At 34.9% G+C, this 26,037-nt stretch overlaps 3 protein-coding genes across 3 annotated transcripts in view; 2 read left to right on the plus strand and 1 right to left on the minus strand.

Annotated features, from left to right (window-relative positions):
- LOC134273313 (regulator of telomere elongation helicase 1-like) overlaps positions 1 to 19,673 on the plus strand; it is a 34,270-nt gene extending 14,597 nt beyond the window's left edge. Inside the window, exons 10-34 of the mRNA XM_062755514.1 lie at positions 2,670 to 2,708; positions 3,013 to 3,091; positions 3,200 to 3,300; positions 3,720 to 3,781; positions 4,101 to 4,175; positions 4,373 to 4,451; positions 4,676 to 4,808; positions 4,942 to 5,055; positions 5,185 to 5,225; positions 5,328 to 5,413; positions 5,500 to 5,577; positions 5,688 to 5,765; positions 5,898 to 6,038; positions 11,109 to 11,224; positions 11,437 to 11,560; positions 11,668 to 11,833; positions 13,201 to 13,310; positions 15,756 to 15,791; positions 16,006 to 16,071; positions 16,287 to 16,403; positions 17,328 to 17,472; positions 17,661 to 17,801; positions 18,229 to 18,513; positions 18,912 to 19,009; positions 19,562 to 19,673. Of these exons, the coding sequence (XP_062611498.1) occupies positions 2,670 to 2,708; positions 3,013 to 3,091; positions 3,200 to 3,300; positions 3,720 to 3,781; positions 4,101 to 4,175; positions 4,373 to 4,451; positions 4,676 to 4,808; positions 4,942 to 5,055; positions 5,185 to 5,225; positions 5,328 to 5,413; positions 5,500 to 5,577; positions 5,688 to 5,765; positions 5,898 to 6,038; positions 11,109 to 11,224; positions 11,437 to 11,560; positions 11,668 to 11,833; positions 13,201 to 13,310; positions 15,756 to 15,791; positions 16,006 to 16,071; positions 16,287 to 16,403; positions 17,328 to 17,472; positions 17,661 to 17,801; positions 18,229 to 18,513; positions 18,912 to 19,009; positions 19,562 to 19,660 (2,609 nt within the window). The 3' untranslated portion in view covers positions 19,661 to 19,673. The remainder of the gene's footprint in view (positions 1 to 2,669; positions 2,709 to 3,012; positions 3,092 to 3,199; positions 3,301 to 3,719; positions 3,782 to 4,100; positions 4,176 to 4,372; positions 4,452 to 4,675; positions 4,809 to 4,941; positions 5,056 to 5,184; positions 5,226 to 5,327; positions 5,414 to 5,499; positions 5,578 to 5,687; positions 5,766 to 5,897; positions 6,039 to 11,108; positions 11,225 to 11,436; positions 11,561 to 11,667; positions 11,834 to 13,200; positions 13,311 to 15,755; positions 15,792 to 16,005; positions 16,072 to 16,286; positions 16,404 to 17,327; positions 17,473 to 17,660; positions 17,802 to 18,228; positions 18,514 to 18,911; positions 19,010 to 19,561) is intronic.
- On the minus strand, positions 6,610 to 8,486 carry LOC134273315 (uncharacterized). Its single transcript, XM_062755517.1, has one exon. The coding sequence runs from the start codon at positions 8,354 to 8,356 to the stop codon at positions 6,866 to 6,868; it is 1,491 nt and encodes a 496-aa protein (XP_062611501.1). The 5' UTR covers positions 8,357 to 8,486; the 3' UTR covers positions 6,610 to 6,865.
- Positions 19,674 to 20,993: 1,320 nt separating the features above from the next.
- On the plus strand, positions 20,994 to 24,227 carry LOC134273316 (uncharacterized). The gene is made up of 3 exons (XM_062755518.1): positions 20,994 to 21,287; positions 21,672 to 21,794; positions 23,812 to 24,227. The coding sequence occupies exons 1-3, from the start codon at positions 21,014 to 21,016 to the stop codon at positions 24,225 to 24,227; spliced, it is 813 nt and encodes a 270-aa protein (XP_062611502.1). The 5' UTR covers positions 20,994 to 21,013.
- The last annotated feature ends 1,810 nt before the right edge of the window (positions 24,228 to 26,037 follow it).

The following is a 26,037-nucleotide window of genomic DNA, read 5'->3' on the forward strand; positions in this document are numbered from 1 at the left end:
GGCGGGGCCAAAATGGCCGACCAAAGTTTTACATAGAAATATATAGGAAAATTCTTTAAAAATCTTCTTCTCAAGAATGACAGAGCCATAATTCATCAAATTTATATGGAAGTATCCTCAGGTAGTGAAGATTCAATTTTGTTCAAATCATGACCCCCGGGGGTAGGGCGGGGCCAATATGGCCGACCAAAGTTTTACATAGAAATATATAGGAAAATTCTTTAAAAATCTTCTTCTCAAGAATGACAAAGCCATAGTTCATCAAATTTGAAATTTATATGGAAGTATCCTCAGGTAGTGAAGATTCAAGTTTGTTCAAATCATGACCCCCATTGGTAGGGCGTGGCCAAAATGGCCGACCAAAGTTTTACATAGAAATTAATGGGAAAATTCTTTAAAAATCTTCTTCTCAAGAATGACAAAGCCATAATTCATCATATATATATAGAAGCATCATCAGGTAGTGTAGATTCAAGTTTGTTCAAATCCTGACCCCACGGGGTAGGGCGTGGCCAAAATGGCCGACCAAAGTTTTACATAGAAATTAATGGGAGAATTCTTTTAAAATCTTCTTCTCAAGAATGACAAAGCCATAATTCATCATATATATATAGAAGCATCATCAGGTAGTGTAGATTCAAGTTTGTTCAAATCATGACCCCACGGGGTAGGGCGGGGCCAAAATGGCCAACCAAAGTTTTACATAGAAATATATAGGAAAATTCTTTAAATATCTTCTTCTCAAGAATGACAGAGCCATAATTCATCATATTTATATGGAAGCATCTTCAGGTAGTGTAGATTCAAATTTGTTCAAATCATGACCCCAGGGGGTAGGACGGGGCCAACATGGCCGACCAAAGTTTTACATAGAAATATATGGGAAAATTCTTTGAAGAATAGCAAATCCATGATTGATCATGGGATTACTTTTGGATTTTAACTTTTCAATAATAAACCAATTTCTACTTTTTCTAAGCTACGGTACTCAGGTGAGCGATTTGGCCCATGGGCCTCTTGTTTACAGTATGTGTATGTGATGTCATACAATGCCAATCTTCAGCTATTGTGGATATAGTGATTTCTGACCTTGACATATTTTTATGCCCCGCCATGAATATGGCTGGGGCATATAGTGTTTGTACCTTCCGTCTTTCCGTCCTTCTGTCCTTCCGTCACACTTTGTGTTGAGCTGTGTTCAAAGCTAAGTTTCAAAGAAACTATCCAAGACATTTTCATCAAACTTCATATGCTGATAGATATTGATGAGAGCTATGCAACTGCATCAACATTTTTTGACCTTGACCTTTCTTTTGACCTTGACCTCACTTTTCTTAAATTAGTGTTTTGCTCAGTTTTAAACATACCATTCAAGATGGTGTTATCAAACTTCACATGTTGATACAAACTTGCACGGATGATGCATCTAGGGATGAACACTACCAGACTTGCTTCGGATGCTGCATCTGACCTACGTTTTTCAGATGAGTGACCAGGTTAAAGTTTTTGGAGCAGGTCCATTCCCAAGGAACTATAAGCCCTACTTAGACCAAACTTAAATGGATGATGCATCTAGGGATGGACACTACCAGACTTGCTTCGGATGCTGGATCTGACCTATATTTTCATTCCCAAGTAACTATAAGTCCTGCCTGAACCAAACTTGCATGGATGATGCATCTAGGGATGGACACTACCAGACTTGCTTCGGATGCTGGAACTGACCTATATTTTCATTCCCAAGTAATATAAGCCCTACCTGAACCAAACTTGCATGGATGATGCATCTAGAGATGGACACTACCAGACTTGGTTCGGATGCTGGATCTGACCTATATTTTTATTCCCAAGTAACTATAAGCCTACCTGAACCAAACTTGCATGGATGATGCATCTAGGGATGGACACTACCAGACTTGCTTCGGATGCTGGATTTGACCTATATTTTCATTCCCAAGTAACTATAAGCCCTACCTGAACCAAACTTGCATGGATGATGCATCTAGGGATGGACACTACCAGACTTGCTTCGGATGCTGGATCTGACCTATATTTTCATTCCCAAGTAACTATAAGCTCTACATGAACCAAACTTGCATGGATGATGCATCTAGAGATAGTCACTAACAGACTTGCTTCGGATGCTGGATCTGACCTATATTTTCATACCCAAGTAACTATAAGCTCTACCTGAACCAAACTTGCATGGATGATACATCTAGGGATGGACACTACCAGACTTTCTTCGGATTCTGGATCTGACCTATATTTTCATTCACTAGCAACTAAAAGCTCTACCTGAACCAAACTTGCATGGATGATGCATCTAGGGATGGACACTACCGGACTTGCTTCGGATGCTGGATCTGACCTATATTTTCATTTCCAAGTAACTATAAGCCCTGCCTAAACCAAACTTGCATGGATGATGCATCTAGGGATGGACACTACCAGACTTGCTTCAGATGCTGGATCTGACCTACATTTTTATTCCCAAGTAACTATAAGCCCTACCTGAACCAAACTGATCAAATTTTATACACATACGATTTTTCATGTTGCTTTACTAATATATCCTCGGCGGGGCATTCTTGTCCTATGGACATATTTCTAGTTTATTATCTTTGTTAGTATTATGTTTCTGATGCAAAAAATAATTGTCATTACAGAACCAGAATTTACTTTGGAGGATGTTTTACGACTGAAAGGTAACCACATATATACGTGTATATCTAATATTATTAGATTTATTGCGTTGCAGCTAATTGATAAGCAAAAAATTGACTGCAGTTATGTTTCAGCTATAAATCATAAGGGTCGCACAAGAATTTGTGGTCTGTTTTCTAATTGTATTAAAGACAGAAATTTACATGGTTTATTATAGCATAATCATGCATCAATTTGGCATCTGGAAACTTTTAATGAAATTTTAATATGATATGATTCAAAAGAAATATGTTTACCTGTAATCAAATTATGTTCTGACTATCAATGGTATATTTAACTCTGTAGCAACTTTCAAAGAACTAGAAGAACAAATAGATAAGATAGAAATTCCCAACAAAGAAAAGGGCTTAACAAAACCTGGAACGTAAGTTTAGTTTTACATGTATCTTATAGTGAAATCAAAAGTTTGAATTACATGTACATTCTGTAGGATTTAAATGAAGTTGGTCAAATTTTGAATTCTGTTTTTCAGATTTATATTTGAGCTTTTATCGAAGGTCAACATTGCATTTGAAACTAAAAACTTTCTGCTGGATCTCTTGGATAAAATCATCTCCTATGTAACCGGTGATTGTAAGTCATTCAGAAACATCTCCCTCTTCATACATTGATTTGCAATATACATGTAAGATGTTTCCCAAGAATTGTTCTTGTGCCAAACACTGTTTTCATCCTTAATAAAATTTTGTATCAGGTTGGAAATTTAGGTAAATGATTAATAATCTGAACTTTAAGTAATGTTTTTTTTAAAAAGTGCAGATTCATTTCAGAATAGCAGTAATAAAAACCAGAATCAAATAGGCATTGTTGATGCATGCAACAAAATGTTTTAGATAATGGATCTCTTTTAGATTCAGTGGATAATTTAAAACATGGGTTAAGTGGATAATTTGCAAGGATAAAGCAGTTAATATTGGCTTTACTCGCAGTAATAAAGAACACTAGTTGAAAAGGACTTTCAAGTTGAAAATTTACATTTTTTCTTCTTTTAGCTACGGGAATGGGATTCCATTCTAAAGGAGCAGGCTTAACAAAGATGTCAGATGTACTTAGAGTAAGTCAGAGTCTGTCAGAATAGACTATTAGTGTATATTTCTATATGATGAGTAATTCTTGCAGTTTGAAATTTTGGTGATATAACAAGTCAAAGATGGCAAATTTTTCAATTCCATTCATTGAACAATATAGAAGGTTTTGAAATGATACTTTAAGAATTTTATAACTAAATTTTATGAGTTGTGATGAGTTTCAGTAAAGGATTAAACAGCAAACTATAAATTCTTACATAAATCATCTCTATAGAACCACTTAAATGAACACTATATTATGAAGTATTTCACGAGACTGTTTTGAAATAAGCCTCTGTTTTTCAGATAGTATTCAGTCGGGAGGTACCAGATGGGGGATCTGTTTATCAACTTCAGCAGATGCTGGCCAAATCTTACAAGGTAAACCTGGATTATACTCAAAATTTATTGGTCATCCAAGAAAAGAAATTTTATTCTCATGTACAGTGACTTAAGTTGCTTCAAAAGTTTAAAAAACTTTTGAAATACTTTAGATCTGTGGTTGCCATGTTGACTCTTTCTCTGAGTGTGTTTTTTATAAATTGATGTCCTATTAAGTTAATGTCCTTTGTCTTTAGGTACATATCCAGCCAGTCCAACCCAACAAAAAGAAAAAGATAGACTCCTGGGCCACCCCAGCAGGGGCAGATAAAATGGGTAAGTAATTTTTTAATTAAACTGTATATGTACTTGAAAGAGCGGGCTTCTTATTTCAGTGGCTTTGGCGCAGACATAATTCATGAATACCACTAAGAAATCATTTATTAATGCAATATAAAGTGCATTAGTGTGTAGCACTAATTCATGAATATACATGTACAACTCGCTTGGTTGAAGTGTAAGTTTAGTTAGTGGTGTTTATGTGTAGACTTGTTTTACAGGTAAAACCCTGAGTTACTGGTGTTTCAGCCCTGGACACAGTATGCTGGACCTGACTGCCCATGGAGTGAAGTGTGTGATTCTGACTAGTGGCACTTTGTCTCCCCTGGACTCCTTCAGTGCAGAGATGCAGATGTAAGTGTTGATTTTAAGTTTTGAAATTTTAAGTTACTGATAAAATACATGTAAAGGTATAATGAAAAAGGACATATTGTTTTTACACTACCACTCACACTTTGTGGTCACTAAACTGACCTTGTTTCTGTAGCCCCTTCCCTGTGACATTGGAGAATCCCCATGTGATTGACAAACATCAGGTGTGGGTGGGGACTCTTAACAAAGGCCCTGATGGAGTGGGGCTCAACTCTAACTACCAAACAAGGTATCCTAGTGTGTGTGTTTTAGTGTATGAAATGTATCTCCCCAGTCCTCTTGCCCTTTCTTTTCTGTTATAAATCCTCTTGGTCATTGTTGAATATTTCCACATTAATTTTGTGGTATTATTTGATAGGTTTAATGAAAATTACCAAGCTTCTCTAGGAAAAGCACTAGGTTTGTACAAAATCATATTTAACCTTTATACTTAATAAAAATAGACAAAAACACTTTTCACTTTGATTAGGTGTAGTGTAATTGATCTCTACATCATTTCAGTAAATTTTGCCCGAGTGGTGCCTAATGGTCTCCTGGTGTTTTTCCCATCTTACCCTGTGATGGAGAAATGTATAGAAAACTGGCATGTAAGTATTTCTTTATGCACAACATTTCTACAGGACAGTGATTTTTCCTTTGTTTGCTTCATAAAATTGTTCTCATTCTTGTTCAGCAAAATGGTGTATATAGTTCAATTACCCAGTATAAGCCTATCCTGGTTGAACCAAGAGGAAAACAGGCTTTCAATGATGTAAGTAAATCTCTCTCTTTCTTTATCTATCTCTTTCTCATGTTTTATGTGCATTTATACTTTAAAGGTATATTTACCTAGCAGTGACCAATGTACATTTAATTATTTAGGTCATTGAAGAATTTTATGATAAAATTAATGACCCAGCCCTAAATGGAGCAATATTTATAGCAGTTTGCAGAGGAAAGGTACTGTAAATTCTTTCCATGATTTTTTTTGAGCCAGCCAAATATTTGTTTTAAATGCATGTTTTTTTCCACTGAATTACTATCCAAAGATATTGCTTATCCATTACTTATAACCTTTTTTCAAAATGAAAGGTAAGTGAGGGCCTGGACTTTGCCGACAACAATGGGCGTGCTGTGATTATCACCGGTCTGCCCTTCCCACCTCGTATGGACCCTAAAGTGGTGCTCAAAATGCAGTTTTTGGACGAGTCAAGAGGGAAAATGGGATTCAAGGTACATGGAATTTTGATTATGATTTTTTTGTCCAAAGAGTCAAAACTGCTTCGTGCTTTGTACATAGCAATTAATTATCAACATCAAAAGTTAATAGCAAATCTGTCCTTTATTTATGATTTCCTGGTATTTAGAGTTCAAACACTAATTTACATTTAACACTGTTATATTTAGGGCTTTTGCATTTCCTGTAGATGAGTGGGATAGGAAATAGCAACACTTGCTGATGTTGGTTCATACATGCATGTACATGTATCAGCATTCTTCCTTATAATGACAAACATGAGAAATATATAAATAGTTTCATTGTTAAGCCTCTTACATGTAGATCTGTGGTATTGTGATGCAAGAAACATACTTAACCTAAAATGACAGGTATATTTTTAGGCATTTAGCAATTCAGTTATTGAATAGAGACAAAATTTCAGATATCTAGACTATAAAAAAGACAAAGGCCTATCCATTGCATGTATGCAAATTATTCCCACAGATTAATTGCATGTAGATAAATATTTTCCTAGAGAGAAAATTATTTTTTCTTCAAAAGGGAGAGTAAACTAATTTTTTTAAAAGATCTTTTATTCTATAAATGGATATTAACCACTTGATATCAAGAAACGATAAACTAATCTTCTTGATACTTTGGACCATTGGTAGAATTAGTTCTTACTCGAGGGTTATAAAACCTAATACATATATAAGTTTAAGTTTGATCTTAGTTTCACTTTTCCACGAGATATTACTTTTGTTAAAGTGAAACTTATTCAAAAGTGAACTCTATGTTATATGGCCATGTAGCCTGGTCATAAAGATAGTGTTTTTTGGGATCATTTCATATACTGAATGACCTTGACATTTCCAGAAACATACTGACCAACCCACAGCCTGTCTTCATTGTCTATGGCCAGGGCTATAGGCAGGTCAATATCGGGGTGGCTGATACACTTTAGATACTGGCCATCCTTATGGAATATGTGTAGGCAATTGTTAACATAATCAGTCAGTATAATCTGGCACAGGGAGTCGGTCACAATTTGATCTGGGACGAATGATTTCCTCCTCAAACTAGTGTCACAACGGTATATATAACGCAAATCTCCTGCCTTGTCCACCACAACTAAAGAGCTGGAATTGGTGTCAGAAGCACATATATCACCATTGTTATTTTCTGCTAAGAACACACATTTATAACCACTGCTGAAAAGAGAGTTTCCTGACTTGTCATACTGAATTTCTTGGACTATGACCTTTCCTTTGTATCGGACAATTTTGCAGTGACAATCACCTGCTGTTCTCATGGTAACCAGGATATGACCTACTTTTGTATAGAAGACTCCCTGTGGGTGCCACCCTGGCTCCACATCCAGCAGTACCTCTGTTTCACTACCTTTGACAATGTTCACAGTTTTGTTCAGGTAATCACTATAGATTAACTCTCCCTCTAAAGTCATAGAGATGTCTTGTAATTTGGTATTCATTGCTTCAAGACTTTCCAGGTTAGTCCCGTGAATATTAACACGACTGATACTGCCCTCTTTCCCACTAAGCCAAACCTCATTTTTGCCACAATAAACCATACGCAGTAGATTTTCAACCTCAGTTTCAAAATCAGCCTTGATAACTAACCTGTCCAGAAGTCTTTTTATCGGTTGACCTGTTGTCATAGAATCCAAAGAATTCATGGAGATGAGCAGCGATCTGATTTCCCCAAACTCCACACAGAGTCCTGTCCCCACCTGTATTGGAGGGGTGGTAAATGTAGGAACCCCCACTTCATATTTAGGAAGACTGTTTCTTAATGCACTGAGTTTAGACTTGTATTGAATGATTTTGTCAGAGTTATTTTCTGATTTCAGTGCCTCTGTGTTAAGCTGAATGATCTGTGGCATTTCCAGAAGGGTTTTCCTTATTTGTAATTGGCTGTTTTTCAGTGTAGCTATATCTTTGTCTCTTGTATTGTGTATATCTCTCTGATACTGGTTAAACATCATGTCTACTGCATCATGCCACTCGTTTCTGTAACCCTCTGCAGTTTCTTCCAAAGCCTTGTATTTGATTAGGGTCTTTGATATGTGATTTTCAATGTTAGCTTCCTCCTTCTGGAATTGGGGGATCAGAATCTCCTCAATTTCAGCACTGTCTTCCTCCATTTCTCTTTTCTTCACTTGTTTAATGCTCTCCATTTCCACAATATCAGCCAGGCTGTGACTCTGGTGACATTTAGTCACACAATTACTACAGATAGGGACATTACACTGCAAGCAGTAGGCTGCACATCCCTGTTCTGGATGTAAGATACAATGAAGACTTGCTTCCATCGTGATTTTCTTTAATGGATCAAATTCTGAATTGCGTAGTGTGAATTTTTACTTGTTGCATATTCTTTGATAAAATTCCAGTGAACAAATTCCACTTTTGGCTGCCTTTGAACATTGTGTGAGTGATCTTGATACATCGTTAAAGCCAAGGTCACAAGGATGATTGGATCTAAATCTATGTCTGCAATAGATTTTTAAAATAATATTTTTTTTACCCCAGCGTATACAGTAAAACACAGTTATAACGAACACGAATATAATGAATTGACTCTTACAGTGAAGTGATTTTAATCCCCCTTTGCTTTAAAATGTTATGTGAACTTATCGAACATAACGAATTACGTTTATAACGAAGGAAATATTCAATCCCTAGGACCTTAATATAAGAATGTTTTACTATATTAGCAAAAAGGGAACATATACTAATTGGGCCAAAATAAAATTATTGTTTGTTTGGAATTGCCTCCCGCCTCATTGAAATGCCCCCTCCTGAAATAATTTTATTGACCAAAAGTAGGAAGATTTTTTTATTTAATTTTTTGCACGTTATCACATGCACAATACAAAACTCTGAAATCTAGTGTCAGATCTATGCAAAATTAAGTTTCTTTGTTGATGGTAGATACTTTTTTAAACAGTCTGAAAATGTGTTTACTGAGATTTGTATAAAAAATTTATCTTCATTTAAAAAAAATAAATAAATTCCCTCCCTCCCTCCGGTGTCTGAAACCCTCTAGCCGGCAATTCCAAACAAACAATTTTTTAAGGGTGGCCTTGTTGCTATATTTTGTCAGATTTCCTGAAAAGAACTTTTTTTCTTGGCAAATATTGATGAAATTACATAGCCCATGCTATGTTTTATTTTTTTTTCTCAAAATGTCATTTTAAAAGCCCTCTCTGATATGAAATTAATTTAAATGATGAGATTTTAACTGAATTTTCATAATCTTTTTTAAATACATGTATCGTTGATATTCTTTTATAATAATTGAAATTTTAAATATGGATACACTATTTATTTAGATGTTCAGATAAAAGTATTAAAAGCAATATGACATGGGTTTCATTTAAAATTAAATAATTCTTTAAAATAAAATTTTATACCTACTTGTACATATTCAGCGATATTGATTAAGAATAAGAGTATCAATAAATAGTTCCTGGTCATGTGATTGCTTTATTAGGAAAGCTAGTGTTTAAAGTTTATTAATCTATAAAATGTGAATGAGTCCATATCCTGTTTAGTATTTCATACGATATCTGTGAGTGGGAGATATTGTCTCTCATTTTATGTTCATTTTTGGCAAGCTGCAAAATCTTCCTGGTTACACTGGTTTCAGTTTAATTGGAGATCTATGTGCACAGATCAAAGGAACTGCTTTTTCATTTTCTGCAAGCTATTACCCCTGCTTGCATCAGTGGCTGTGACTCTGAAATTTCATGTACATTAGAAAATTTATGTCTTGTTTGTATTTTTTGTAATCACTTTATTGATATATTTTGTTGGCTATGAATGGCTCATTTCTAAAGGCATAACAGAACACACATATTTTCCTCAATTCTATAAATATTGTATTGGTTATTAGGCCTAGAAAAAAAATATGTTTGTTTCCGCTTTCCCGACCGACCCTAATTTATAGTGCCGACCCTAAATATTTTTTTAATGCTTTTGTCCCATGATGTGCAAGATTTCAACCAGGGAATTATAGCCTCCAACTTTGCAAGCTTTTCAAGACAGAAAGAAGTTTGGGTCACCTTTCTATTATAAATTAAGTCATAGTAATGCTTGAAAACACCATTTCTTTTGTCATTAATGTTACTTCTATACACGTTTTGATTAAAGAAGCCAAAAAAAATTTTTCAAAAAAAAAAAAGAATTGCCTACCTACCTACCCTATACTTTTTCAGCCTGAAAGCGGAAACAAACATATTTTTTTTCTAGGCCTTATTTGAAATGATTTGGGGGTGATGGTATAACAGGAATCTCAGAATCTATTAATGTTGTAAGTATTGTGTAACTTATATTTTTAGCTCTACTGGTCAGAGACCAGAAGAGCTTATGCGATAGTAATGCGTCCGGCGTCCGTCCGTCTGTCTGTCTGTCTGTCTGTCTGTCTGTAAACAATTTTTCAAAACGCTACTCCTCCTACAATTTTAGTCTGATTTCAATATTACTTGGCACACAAGTAGACTACACTAAGATACATAGAATAGTGCATCGGTTTTTGATTTCGATGAACGGTGTTGCCATGGTTACTAAAAATAGAATTTTCTTTGAAATTCCTTAAAAACGCTACTCCTTCTACAGTTTTGGTCTGATTTCAATATAACTTGGCACACAAGTAGACTACACTAAGATACATAGAATAATGCATCGGTTTTTGATTTCAATGAACGCTGTTGCCATGGTTACTAAAAATAGAATTTTCTGTGAAATTCCTTAAAAACGCTACTCCTTCTACAGTTTTGGTCTGATTTCAATATAACTTAGCACACAAGTAGACTACACTAAGATACATCGAATAGTGCATTGGTTTTTGATTTCAATGAACGGTGTTGCCGTGGTTACTAAAAATAGAATTTTCTGTGAAATTCCTTTAAAACGCTACTCCTTCTACAGTTTTAGTTTGATTTCAAAATAAGTTGGCACACAAGTAGACTACACAAAGATACATAAAATTGTGCAATGGTTTTTAATAAGTACAAACCAGTAGAGCTACAGTCTCGACAGAGACTTCTGGTTTTGTTTTAGAGCTTATCAGGACAGGAGTGGTACAGACAGCAGGCATCCAGAGCTGTCAATCAAGCAGTGGGGCGGGTCATCAGGCACAGAAACGACTATGGAGCCATTTTACTATGTGATGAGAGGTAGAGAATCAGTCTATCTGCATGAATAATTATAAATACAGATTTTGTTACATTGTTATTAAAATGTTGTAATCACCATGGTTATGTTGTAGATTTGCATTTCATGACCATGATTACAATGTTATTTAAATGTTGCCATCACCATGGTCATGTTGTAGATTTGTTTTTCATGATTACAATGTTATTTAAATGTTGACATCACCATGTTGTAGATTTGCTGGAGAGTCGGCAATACGTCAGCTTCCTGTGTGGGTGAGACCTCATGTGAACAAATATGACGTATTCGGACGTGCACTCAGGGACATGATTGTGTTCTTCAAAACTGCAGAACAAACGGTGAGTCTCCTATAGTCAGATATGTACAGTTCATTATTTTCCACATTCCAGTTTATAAATGTAAGTGCTTTTTCCAGTGTCATTACCTATTACTTTGTACAATTCAGTTACCCACCCCAGCTAAGAAGCAGTATAGAGCTGGAGGATCAGTTAGTTCCTCTGGGTGTCAGGGGGCTCATTTTATGCCCACGGTTAACAGACAGGGACCCCCTCCTTCACAGGCAAAGGCCCGCAATGTAGTAGAACATGTGCCAAGCCTCCGTCAATCTGCTGGTAATTATTTACTGCTGTATTTTTTTTTATTGGTAAATTACTTGACTTTATAAATACCATTGAACTAGAAAATTAAGCTCATTTGTTCGTAATTTTTAGCTCTACTGGTCAGAGACCAGAAGAGCTTATGCGATAGTAATGCGTCCGTCGTCCGTCCGTCTGTCTGTCTGTCTGTCTGTCTGTCCGTCAAATGTCTGTCCGTCTGTCTGTAAACAATTTTTAAAACGCTACTCCTCCTACAATTTTAGTCTGATTTCAATATTACTTGGCACACAAGTAGACTACACTAAGATACATAGAATAGTGCATCGGTTTTTGATTTCGGTGATCGGTGTTGCCATGGTTACTAAAAATAGAATTTTCTGTGAAATTCCTTTAAAACACTACTCCTTCCACATCTGATTTCAATATTACTTGGCACACAAGTAGATTACACTAGGATACATAGAATAGTGCATCGGTTTTTAATTTCGATGAACAGTGTTGCCATGGTTACTAAAAATAGAATTTTCTGTGAAATTCCTTTAAAACGCTACTCCTTCTACAATTTTAGTCTGATTTCAATATAGCTTGGCACACAAGCAGACTACACTAAGATACATAGAATAGTGCATTGGTTTTTGATTTCGATGAACGGTGTTGCCATGGTTACTAAAAATAGAATTTTCTGTGAAATTCCTTTAAAACGCTACTCCTTCTACAGTTTTGGTCTGATTTCAATATAACTTGGCACACAAGTAGACTACACTAAGATATATATATAGTGCATCGGTTTTTGATTTCGATGAACGGTGTTGCCATGGTTACTAAAAATAGAATTTTCTGTAAATTCCTTTAAAAAGCTACTCCTTCTACAGTTTTGGTCTGATTTCAATATAACTTGGCACACAAGTAGACTACACTAGGATACATAGAATAGTGCATCGGTTTTTGATTTCGATGAACGGTGTTGCCATGGTTACTAAAAATAGAATTTTCTGTGAAATTCCTTTAAAACGCTACTCCTTCTACAGTTTTGGTCTGATTTCAATATAACCTGGCACACAAGTAGACTACACTAAGATGCATAGAATAGTGCATTGGTTTTTGATTTCGATGAACGGTGTTGCCATGGTTACTAAAAATAGAATTTTCTGTGAAATTCCTTTAAAACGCTACTCCTTCTACCGTTTTAGTTTGATTTCAAAATAAGTTGGCACACAAGTAGACTACACAGAGATACATAAAACAGTGCAATGGTTTTTGATAAGTACAAACCAGTAGAGCTACAGTCTCGACAGAGACTTCTGGTTTTATGTTAATCGTGATGTGATGCTTAATTGTTTAATCGTCTTTGTAACTATTTGTGGAGATACTGTACTTTTCAGATGAAGAAACAAACTTAGCCAAACTAAAAATTCAGTATGAAGGTGGACCCTCATCAAATAATGCAGGCATTGGCAAGAAAAACCTCCTAGATGCTCTTAGTTCTTCAGAGGTACTTTGATGTCAACTTATTTTTTGTAGGTTCAATTTTTGCCAAATATCCCGACTCACAAATTAACATTCTTCACAAATATTGATCTTTCAAGTATTTCTCTCAAATTAAGGCGTTTGTTTACCATATTTTAATTTGAATTTTAAGCATCCCAATTTCCAAGAAAATTGGTCACATGAATTAAAGTGATTCCTCATTTTAAATAAATATTGTTTTTTCTTTCTTTTTTATTTTTGTCATTCTGTTCAATGACTTCATTAGAAAGGCCCATAAATGAAAATTTTTCAGTATTTGCTCCATAATAAAATTTTGTATGGAATGATATATGATATTTATAGTGACTTGCATTTATTTGAGAATGTTTTTCACCAGAATAAGAGTAAATTTATTAGCTCTTCTGAGCCAAAGGCTCAAAGAGCTAATGCTATGGCCATTTGTGTGGTGTGCGTCGTGCGGTGTGCATTAACTTTTTAGAATATGGGCCATAACTCAAGAACCCCATGGCCAATTATTGTCAAATTTGTCACAGGGTATCCTTGGCCCAAGGGCTACCATTTGTACTAAAATTAGGGGTGGGACCCTAAAACAAGGGGAGATAATCACGAAAATAAAACCAAAAGTACTGGTTGCTAAAAAATCTTCTCCAGAACCACCAGGCAGATTTTCACCAAACTTACATACAAGGGTCAGGATATGTTGAAGATTAAAAATGTTTCAAGGCATGACCCTGGGGCAAAGGGCGTGGTCTCAAGGTCACTTCAAAGTTGACCAAAATTTACACTTATTAAAAACGATATTTTGCTTACTATAATGACTAGGATCATCAAATCTTGTAAGTTGATGCATCTCAGGACTTAACATCATGTTAATACAAAAGTAGGTCACGGTGACCTACTTTTTAAATTTTATGGGCTTTTGTTTTCAAATTGACTTGGAGGCATATATTGGACACTTTAAGGCCTATGATCATAAAACTTTGTCAGTTGGTGCATCTAGGGTTCACAAACAACATCAACTTAAAAGTAGGTCATTGTGACCTACTTTTTGAATTTTATGGCTAATCTTTTCTAAAACATTTAATCCCATTATTTCAGACACCAAGAGGTTTAGAATCACCAAATCTTGTAAGTTGATGCATCTAGAGGCCTTAAAACATATTTATCAAAAAGTAGGTCACTGTGACCTACTTTTTGAACTTTGCAGGCATTTGTTTTCAAATTGTTTAAAAGGCATATTTTGAATACTATTAGACGTATGATCATCAAATTTTGTCAGTTGATGCATCTTTGGTCTTCAGAAAATGTCGACCAAAAAGTTGGTCACTGTGATCTACTTTCGACATTTTATGGCTAGAATAAAGTATCTCGGGTACTAATTGGCTTAGAATTATTAAAATTTGTCAGTTGATGCATCTTGGGTTTTGGGAGATTAACGACCAAAATGTAGGTCACAGTGACCTACTTTTGACATTTTATGGCTATATTTTAGTATCTCAGGTACTTATTGGCTTAGAATCATCAAACTTTGTCATTTGATGCATCTTGGGTTTCCAGAGCACGTCGACCAAAAAGTAGGTCACAGTGACCTATTTTTGAAATTTTATGGCTAGTTTTATGTATCTCAGGTACTAATTTGTTTAGAATCATCAAATTTGATGATTCTAAACCAATTTGATTTGATGCATCTTAGGTTTTCGGAGCATGTTGACCAAAAAGTAGGTCATGGTGACCCACTTTTGAATATCTTAGGTACTGATTGGCTTAGAATCATCAAACTTTGTCAGTAGATGCATCTTGGGTTTTCGGAGAATGTCGACCAAAAAGTAGGTCACAGTGACCTATTTTTGTCATTTTATGGCTATATTTAGGTATTTCGGGTACTTATTGGTTTAAAATCATCAAACTTTATTATTTGATGCATTTTGGGTTATCGGAAGATGATGATCAAAATATAGGTCACAGTGACCTACTTGTGACATTTATGGCTATATTTAAGTATTCTAAGGTACTTATTGGCTTAGAATTTTCAAACTTTGTCAGTTTATGCACGTTGGGTTTTCGAAGAATGTTGACCAATAAGTAGGTCACTGTGACCCACTTTTGAATATCTCAAGTACTTATTGGCTTAGAATCATCAATCTTTGTCAATTAATGCATCTTGTGTCCTCAGAAAATTTCAATCAAAAAGTAGGTCACCATGACCTACTTATAGTATTTTATAGTTACATTTAAATATCTTCAGCCCTAACTGGCTAAGAATCATCAAACTTTGTTAGTTGATGCATCTTGGGTCTTAGGATAGATTGTATAATTTATCAGAAGAGCGATTCAAGGCCCTTGGGCCTCTTGTTTAGTAGTGGTAGAGGGATCAGCTGCAAATTTTAACTGGATTCTAGTATGGTTCTTTTCTCCTCTTTGTATATACTTTCATACTTATATTTTTCAGAAAGAAGGTAGTCTTTACAATGAAATGGATAACAAGGTATTGATATAGTATTAAGATGTTTAAAAAAAAAAATATGATTATGCATAAAAAAGAATATATAGTAAAACTTTGATGCATAGGTTATGAGCCATTAATTTTCAAATTACTACTGATAAAGCTTTGAACAGTTCTTGTCAACTTCCAAACAGTTTTTGTTAGGTTATTTAATGCCTTTATCATAGTAATTTTAATATCTTTTCCTTTTTGATAGTCCATGTCAAAAGAAGCAAAGCCTCTGATGAAGAAACTTCCCAGCAAAAAGAAGATCATTATTAAGGTAGGTAGTTTTTGGTCTTCGTTACCAGCAAGCATCACAGAGCAATATGTTCAGGCCAACTTCAGGGTATTATTATTATGAAAAATTGGGAGATGTTGAAAATTTATTGATAACAAGTCATTGTCTTATACTCTGTATAAATTGATAATGATCATGAAGTCTTATAAACACTGCAGCATGTGTATTTAAAATTCAGTTTAACTTTTCTTTTTCAGAAAAGAGATTCAGAATCGGAGAGTTCTCATACAAAGCGTCAGTCAGGGTCAGTTATAGAGGCTAATCCTGCAGTGACAAATTCTCATCTACAGTCAGCAGAGAGTTACATCACAGAGGTGAGAAATGTGGAGTGGGAAAGAAAAGTTGAATTAAAATGAAAAGTGGTGCTAAATTAATATTTTCCTCATACATTTATCATTTCAATTTTGTATTAGATGTTCAGTCTTTATAAAAGGCCATAATAAATAAATTGCTAGATTCTCATCCAAATTTTTTTTAAAATCGAGGCGGGCGGCTTTTATTTTATATTTTTTATTTTTTCAATTTTGCAGATTTTTTTATTAACCTGGTCAATCGGTGTAATTTTATCTACAATACCCGAATAAAAGTCGTAGTAAAGGTTCAATTATCTCTTACTTCACATCATCACCAATCTTTTTCAACCAATGACCCTTGTTTAAAATATATACGCATGTATTACAGCAATTACCATCTTTTCAGCTGTCAAAATCATGTCGACTTTCGCGGGATTTAAAACGAAAGTAGAATGGTAGATGAATACCGATCCCGATCAGAATTAAGACGAAGAAAAACAAAAATTTAAAAAATTGAGGCGGGGGTTTAAAATCGGGGCGGGCGGGGATGAGAATCTAGGAATATTTTATTATGGCCTAACATGTGAAAAGCAAATTTTTACCACCCAACCTCCCCCCCCCCCCACACCTTTCCCGAAAAAAAAATGCCACAGGTTGACATACAGCTGTATATCTACTTCTGCTGTTTGGTAACTGTGATAAAATATTCTACAAATGAAATTTGAAATATGTGTTCTTACTATAAGAATGTCATTACTTCTGCAAAAACTATTTTATATATATGTAGATATATTGAAATTTTTCTATCACAAGTGGTAAATATTAAAATTCTAGTCTCCCATGCATGCAAGGGTTTTTCATCATATAGATTTGAAAGTTATGGTACTGGAGCTAACATCTTATTACTAGGTTACACTGTATTTAAAAGTTTATGTTTCTTTACAGGTGAAGTGTTGTCTGAGTAAGGAATCCTATATGGCGTTCTCCAAAGCACTAGGTATGTACAAGAAAACAGGAGAGCTGTCCCAGGCAGTGGGGGTAATGGCAGGACTGTTCACAGAGGACCCAAAACACTACCATCTCTTCAGAAGTAAGTCTTGGAATGGATAATCATCTGTTTCTTCAGGCCTCTGACCTAATGCAAAAATACAATATTTTCAGAGAGTTGTACTAATACATATATCATTAAACTGTTAATTAGTGAATGCTGTCATGTGTAGTCCAAAACCCAGTAACAATTACTGGACTGCAATAAAAACATAATTGGTATATTTACAGAGTTTTATCGATTTGTGAGACACAAGGATAAGAAGGAATTTGATTCGCTGTGTATGGAACTGACAGGAGAGGGGTGTGGGTATAAACCAGAAGATTCCGTTCCCAAGAAACGGGCTCAGTCAGAGACCCCCAATGTATCAGGTACCGGTAGTTCTTAATACAGGATAAGTGGAAATTTTAGCGAGACACAAATTTAGCGATTTGTCCTTAAAAATTGGTATTTTATTTTTAGCTACATGTAATTTTAGCAATTTTTAAAAGCTCACTAAAGAAGCTATGAGAGATAAAGTGCAATTAATTTTTAGCAATATTCAATTTTAGCAATCTTGGCACTCTCGCTAAAAATGCCAAAATGAAATCCTCACTAAAAATTTTGCTTATATGGTATCATCAATTAAATATAGGTACAATTATATAGAAATAGCAGAGGTTTAACTTCTTTTCTTGTATAAAGATAATATTATTCATTTTATTGTTTAGTTGACTTGAAATCATCCGTAGAGTACTATTAATGTCTAATATGAACTGACAGTGTTTGTTCTTTAATGATAAAATGCTTTTATTTTAGAACAACCAGAAAAGAAACAGAGAACAGAATGTTCAGGATCGGTTCTGCAGCCCAAGACACTATCTAACGTGCAACAGTCGGACACTTCTAGTAAGAAGTTTATGTCGGGGGATCTGTCCTCCCTGAAATTTAACAAAGTGAGTGGTGATGGGGCACAGTCAGTGAACTCTGAGGACAGTCAGGAGTTACGGAACTGTGAACAAAGTTCAGGAGGAAATATAAGTGAGCGACTCAAGAATGTGGCTGGACCACTAGATATACGGAGTCCTTCTCAGGATAAGTCAGGTTAGATTTCTATGTATCTACAGGTATCTTTGTCCATTGAATGAATAAGTTTTGTACCCTTTGCTAATGAAGTTTGGGGGTATATTGGTATATTGGAGTCACCATGTCCATTTATTTGTAGACATTTTTTGCCGGAATTGATTTCTGAAAAGTCATGAAATTTTTTTGGGGGAGGGGGAGGGCAAACTTTATAGAGTTAAAATATGCAAGTTGAACTTTACTTGTAGTATTTTCAAATTGATTTTAAAAAATTGAAAAAAAAAAGTATTGTACATAACTTAATTCTTTTACAAAAAATGATGATTGGTTCATGACTAAATCAGTGAATTAGAGGACACAAAATAAGTCACCATACACGAAATAGATAAACCTGTAGTAATATCCTCTTTGTTTTGTAGGGTATGTGTGTTGTAAATGTCAGAGTGAAGCAAAAGTTCCATTCCAATCGACCTGTGATCACGTCTGCTGCTTTAAATGTTGGAAAGAAGTCTTTAATGTAAGTGATTTACAATCAATTTAGAAACATCATTTCTACCTAGGTTTTCTATAATCATACAGAATACATGCACCCATACATTATCAAAGATAAATATTTTTATAAATCATTTGTCAAGGTGTATTGTATACCTTCAAAATGTTGCATATGTACAGGTACCTGTAATTGATAATAAAAATGTATTTAAGGAAAAACTGTCTTATTTTTCGATCTCGTGATGTGATCAATCGATTGGCATGCGTGATAATTTGCATAAACGCCAAAGGCGTTTATGCATAAAATTATCACGCAAGCCAATCGATTGATCATCGTCATGAAATCGAAAAATAAGACAGTAATTCCTTATATTTACATGCTCTAGATTCCGCTAATCCACATGCTCCAAGCCCTGCTTCTGTCTAGCTACTTGTCCCGCCCTGCACTTGATTTTTTTTAACCGCACTTATTGATGAACCAGTACATTGATGGAGAAATAAAGTACATAAACTATTTGTAATTTTATCTCGGGCAAAGACATTGGAAATGTTAATATTTTCTTTTAATTTACTATAGGATCTGGATAAAACCTGTCCTAGCTGTGGGATTCGAGTCAGACGAAGGAATCTGAAACGTTTACTGTTCCCTGCACCTGCTAACGATGACCAGGGATAACACTGGTCATGTACCACCATATCATGTCTTCCATATTTACCTGTATGTGTTCAATAAAGCACTGCCAAATCTAAAGCTAATCTAGATTGTTATTTGTGATGGAAATATATAATAGGTATATTTGCAGTTTGGGTCATATTTAGAATTTAATTTTGTACAAGTGTAAAGAACTGGTTCAACACTATTACTTTGCACTAAAATGGATGTAACCACATGTAGTATAAATCTTACCATTTATAAAATTTTTACTCTGAGCAAAGATAATGAACAGTGACCATTCTTTAGAAAGACCATTTAAAACAATTTAAATGATGAGCAGGGTCAACAATAATCTCTGAAAACAGCTGGGAGCAAGTGCCGTGAAGAAGGCGTAAACACTGGTAGGAAAACCGCAAAAATTATAGAATAATTCAATGAGAAAATTATTATCTATCAATTTGTGCGAAAGTTTGTCACAGTAGCATCATATCAATGATAAAAATTGCAACATGACTTTTAATGTGATTGTTGATATTCTTGTGTAATCAACTTATCTGTCCATGGCCTTTCTCATTTATAAAGAACTTATGTATCTATTATCATTTGGGTAAACAAGTCTCTGGCACTAATTTAGTCGTAAGCTTTGATAAACATTTTCTAAAACAACAATAAATTAATTGGGAAGTTTCCACAGATAAGAAGTTGCTCAGGTGCATTGAGAGAACTATGGCGGCCCAAATGGCACACCTCTAAGGATTATATCAAGATCTTCAACGTCCAACTGGAAATTATCATTGACAATTTTAGATAGCTTTTATGTTGAATAGTTTATTTGATCTTGTAACTGGAAAAGAAAAAGTGTATGACTTGGCTCAGGATCGAATCTGTGAGCCTTGGATTAATTAAAGAGTGAAATTCACTTTCCAGTCGTTTCCTAAAAAGGAGTAGTGCAAGACAATTAATAGCGGCAGCTTTGTGGGAATGATGGCAAAGGGAGAAAGTGGCAGCAATTGTATACAACGATCTTGTAAAAAAAATTTTCATACATTGTGTGCATGTTAAAACCTGATTATTGTGTGATTTATTTGTGTAGTGTTTTCTGAGGTGGAAGACTTTATATATATAAAAAAAAATCTTGATAAGAGCTATACATGTATGCAACGGTTTAGTTACATTTTAGTCCGAAATATACTACAGTTTCGAAATCTTGAGAAAATACTCTGGAAAACGTATTTTGGACTAGTAACATATTTATCTTCTTTGGTATTGTACAGTCTTGATTTTAACCTCTAAGATAATTTCTACTAAACGAATATGTATTTCTTATCAAGAAGTGTCCAAGAAAATACCGGTTGAACACGTGTCTTCAAGAAGATGTTTTTATTTGTTTTTCTAACTATATTTGTGTCGTTGTTTATCAATGGCCAGTGTTCGAATTTAGACGAAATTCAGATTCTGAAATCCATGATTTTAAAACTGCAAGAAAATCAAAAGAATCAAGAAGAAGCAATCAGATTTCTCATCGAGGAGAAAAATCATGAAAATCTAAAGAAACACATACATGCCCTTGAAGAAAAAGTGGAAAGACAAGAAAAAAGGATCCGTTTTATGGAATTTCAGATCAGCGATGGGAGGAAAAAAGAACAAAGTATGTAAAAACGTATAAATTTGATTCTTGATTGTTTCTCAGAATAGTTCATTGCTGATGAAGGCAGTCATTCCCATGAGAATTATTACAAAAAAAATGAATAAGTGAAAAAACGAAATTCACAAAATTATGATAAAAGATAATATTCATTTAAAGTCGGGTAAATCAACCAAAAACATGAGCTCTGAAGAGCTATTTTCCGACTAGTTAATGTGTTTCTCTTCATATGCAAACACGTAAATGTCAAGAGTGCCGTGAAAAGCAGTGCTAGTTTTGATCCTCTTTCGAGGATAATTGCAAACTAAGGATTTATATTTAAGCAGTTTGTAAGTCAAATCACGGGTGGAATTGTTCCATCTCTATTGAATGATTCGTCTTTCACAGATTCAAGAATCCCAGTGAATGCGGAAAAACAAACCCGCCCGTCTTACAATGCGCCTGAGGCCAAGCGTACGAGAATCGCAGATGTTGCTTTAGGAACCAGTATTCCTCAAAAAAGAAATTCAGGTAAAGACATTGTTTGGGTTAAAGTGATATGTACGGATGCGTATTAGGGCTGCAGCAGTATCTCTTTTATTAATTTGTTATAACAAATGACTTACCGTTTAAATGGGAATTTTAGCGATTTGTCCTTAAAAAGTGGTATTTTATTACTAGCGAGGAGTAATTTTAGAGATTTTAAAATGTTCACTTAAGAAGCTATTACAAATAAAGCGCAATTAATTTTTAGTGATATTCAATTTTAGCGTTCTTAACACTCTCGCTAATAATGCCAAAATTAAATCCTCGCTAAAAATTCTGCTCTTACGGTATTTGTTATTATACAGTTATTATTATACAAAGTTACGAAAGCCTATTAGGATCACTCTAAAGAGAAAAATTTTTTTAAAAGGCGTTATAACGCCTTTTGAAAAGGCGTAATAACGCGAAAAAAGGCGTTATTACGCCTTTCCATTCAAAAAGGCATTATAACGCCTTTTCAAAAGGCTTAAAAAGGCGTAATAACGCCTTTTAAAAAGTCGTTATTACGCCTTTCCAAAAGGCGTTATTACGCCTTTCTAAAAGGCGTTATTATGCCTTTCCAAAAGGTGTTATTACGCCTTTCCATTCAAAAAGGCATTATTACGCCTTTCCAAAAGGCGTTATTACACCTTTTTAAAAGGTGTTATAACGCCTTTCTAAAAGGCGTTATTATGCCTTTCCAAAAAGCATTTTAACGCCATTCTAAAAGGCGTTATTATGCCTTTCCAAAAGGGATATTACGCTTTTTATTAACTATTATTTTGCATCTAACAGCCCTGTGCTTCTAAAGCCCCCCCCCCCCCAACCACCACCACCCCCAAACTCCTGGGTGACTTCTCGGTAAAACTTTGTTTTAAATGCAATAATTTGCTACAGTTTTACACACTACAACAAAATGATCAGGAACCAAGCAACCAAAAGTTAATTATAATATTTAAACTGTAGCAAGACTTTTCCCCCAAAAAAGTGTGTATGTGTGGAGGGGGGGGGGGTTACCCCATTTGCACTCGTACTACTGGCCTACTTGAAAAGGAAAATGGAAAGGCGTTGTTTTTATGTTAATAAATATATGAAAGATTTAATTAAAACAATCTTTATTTAAGCAATTCTCTATATTCCTGCACATCTCACTGACAACTGTTTGCATTCGTATTAAGAGAAGGCAACACTCTACTTGTGAAGATACGATATACTAGTAGGCAAATGTATCTTGGAGCTTTGCTTGCCATGTATTAAAATTCATGTCATTTGAAGATATTTTTCTCTCTTCTTGGAAAAAAGCAGGCAGACTATTTGCTGTCTGTTTAAATTATTTTTTGAGAAATTAGTCCTATATCAAATAAAAAGACAAATTGTAAAATTCATGTCCCAAAGGTAAGATTTCTGCAACCCCCCACCCCCACCACCACCACCACTCGCTTGGGCTAAATATGTTTAGTCATATATTGAAAATAAAAGACGTAATAACGCCTTTTGGAAAGGCGTAATAACGCCTTTTAAAAAGGCGTAATAAAGCCTTTTTAGAAAGGCGTAATAACACCTTTTAAAAAGGCATAATAACGCCTTTTGGAAAGGCGTAATAACGCCTTTTGGAATGAAAAGGCGTAATAACGCCTTTTAGAAAGGCGTTATAACGCCTTTTAAAAAGGCGTAATAATGCCTTTTGGAATGGAAAGGCGTAATAACGCCTTTTCGAAAGGCGTTATAACGCCTTTTAATTTTTTTTCTCTCTAGATTGATCCTAATAGGCTTTCGTACAAAGTATATCATTGAGGGAGTTAGCAAGATTCCAGTTTCCCAAGGCCAGAACTATTTCCTGACGCGCAGCCGAGGGAAATAGTCCAGGCAGAGGGGAACTTAAAAAAGAAGTTGTATATCGGCACTGTCAACTTTTTCAAAATTAAATTCAAATGTCACGTTCAAGGATAACTAGGTCGGTACCAAGTGTTTACCTCTTACAGTTCTAGAGATATAAGGTTCATACAATCGTCTTATTTTTCAGGTGCTGCCAATCCAGCCTTTTTTGCCTACATGAATGCCACTGAAAAAGGCCCGAGTAATAGCCACACATTAATATTTAATGTTGCCCAGACTGACAATGGAAATCATTACAACAAGTACTCTGGTATTTACTCCGTTTCACAGCAGGGGACATATGCGTTTACTTACACAATCTTCTGCAGCACCGGTGCTTACCTTAATTTCCAAGCTGTCCTCAACGACGAGGTGATAGACGCCAACCATTGCAATGCACAGGGAGCAGACCACGGCAGGTCCACAACGGGCGTTACTGTCATTAGAGCCGACCAAGGAGACGTCGTGTTCATACGGACACATCCTGAAGGCCAGCTTATTGGTAGTGTAGAAAGCAGTGCTATATGGAGTCGCTCAACCTTTAGTGGATGGAAACTTGACTAATGCTCAAAAGTTATCAAGACAACTGTCAAAATGTGCTTTTTTGAATTAACAGAGAGTGTTGCAAAGACATTTATGTATATCTATTAAAGCTTCAAAATGTGCAATTTGTTTAATACAACTACATGTATACAATTTACTTAGCTCAATTTTTTCACTTTTATTTACATGGCAATGTATCTTTAAAATCATTCTTTAAAACCTTCTCCACCTATGTATATTAAGCTGACAAACATCCGTGAGTGAATGCTTAAAAACAAGGGTGCTTCCTCAAAAATTGTAAACTTTATGGTCTCTGAGGCAGGGGCTGTAAAGGTTTTATAGTAGAAACAAGATGTGTTTGTGAAACATCGATGCCCTAATATGGCAGCTTATGGCGAGGTACCGTTTTGGTATTTACTGGCAAAGAATGATTTTAATAGGTGAAGTGACTTATTCGAATAGGTAATGCATGTATTACCTATTCGAATTGGTAATATCACCTATTCATTTCCAGTAGGTGATATCACCAAATTGAATAGGTGATATCACTTATTCGGTGGTATCACCTATTCGATTTGGTGATATCACCTATTTGAAATGAAAAGGTGATATCACCTATTCGTATAGGTGATATCAACTATTCCTGCTGAATAGGTGATATCACCTATTCGAATGAATGATATCAACCTTTCACCAATTCGAATAGGTAATGTCACCTTTTTGATTTTCGTACAACAATAAATAATGAATGCTCCCTATTATATATAGATTACCACTAGAACCAAGAAAATTCGGACTACCCAGTTTTCATGCGTTTTCACGATTTTTCTTATAGTATACATGATAGATAAGTGAAATAGATTAATTTGTGAGCAAAACAAACTACAATTTCTATTGGAGTTGCTTAAAATTAAATGCAAAACTGTAAACCATTGTCTCCTAGAATTATGAGTTATAAAACGAAAGTGAAAGTAAATAAGATTTAGGGACCTATATATAGTCTTGGGAACCGTTGTTATTTCATAAATAATTGGAATAAGTGACATCATCTGTTCAAAATGATATGGTGAAATCACCTATTCGAATAGGTGATGTCACCTATTAAATTTACATAAGTGATATCACTTATTCGAATAAGTGATATCAGTTATTCGAATAAGTGATATCACCTAATCGAATGCAATAGGTGATATCACCTATTCGAATTAGTGATATCACCTATTAAAATCAAATAGGTGATATCACTTATTTGAATAGGTGATATCACTTTTTGGCAGTAAATACCAAAACGGCGCCTCATAGCCCTCTCACAAGGAATACACCTGTGATATATGAAAGCCATTGTACTAACGATTCAAAAGTTATATTGTCAAGGTTAAAGTTTTTTTAAGTGGGTCAAACTCTAAGGTGAATGACAAAAGTTTCAAATTGTTGGAATCCAAGAAACTGTCTTGTCAGAAGGATTACAAATTTGAAAAATGAAAGCCCTAATTCTGACGGTTTAAAGTTACGGTCAAGGTTAAAGTTTTTTTAAAAGTGGCCCAAAGTCACAAAAAAAAGTAAATGTCAAATATTTTTATACCCCATGAAAGGTCTTGTCACAATGCATGATCGGAAGGCCTCGAGAACCAGGCTAGTCACAGTGAATACACATGTGAAGTATGATAGCCCTAGCACTAACTAAATTAGAAATAATGACTATGGTTTAAGTTCAGAATATTTTGTTAAAAGTAGGTCAAACTCAAAGGTCACGAGGTCAAATTTGGTGTCACCCAAAGGAAGTTCTTGTCACAAGGAATACACCTGTGAAATATGAAAGCCATAGCCCCTC

Source organism: Saccostrea cucullata, unplaced genomic scaffold, assembly GCF_032062105.1.
Source record: "Saccostrea cucullata isolate Sc308-1 unplaced genomic scaffold, CSIRO_AGI_Scuc_v1 ctg427, whole genome shotgun sequence".
Classification (NCBI taxonomy): domain Eukaryota; kingdom Metazoa; phylum Mollusca; class Bivalvia; order Ostreida; family Ostreidae; genus Saccostrea; species Saccostrea cuccullata.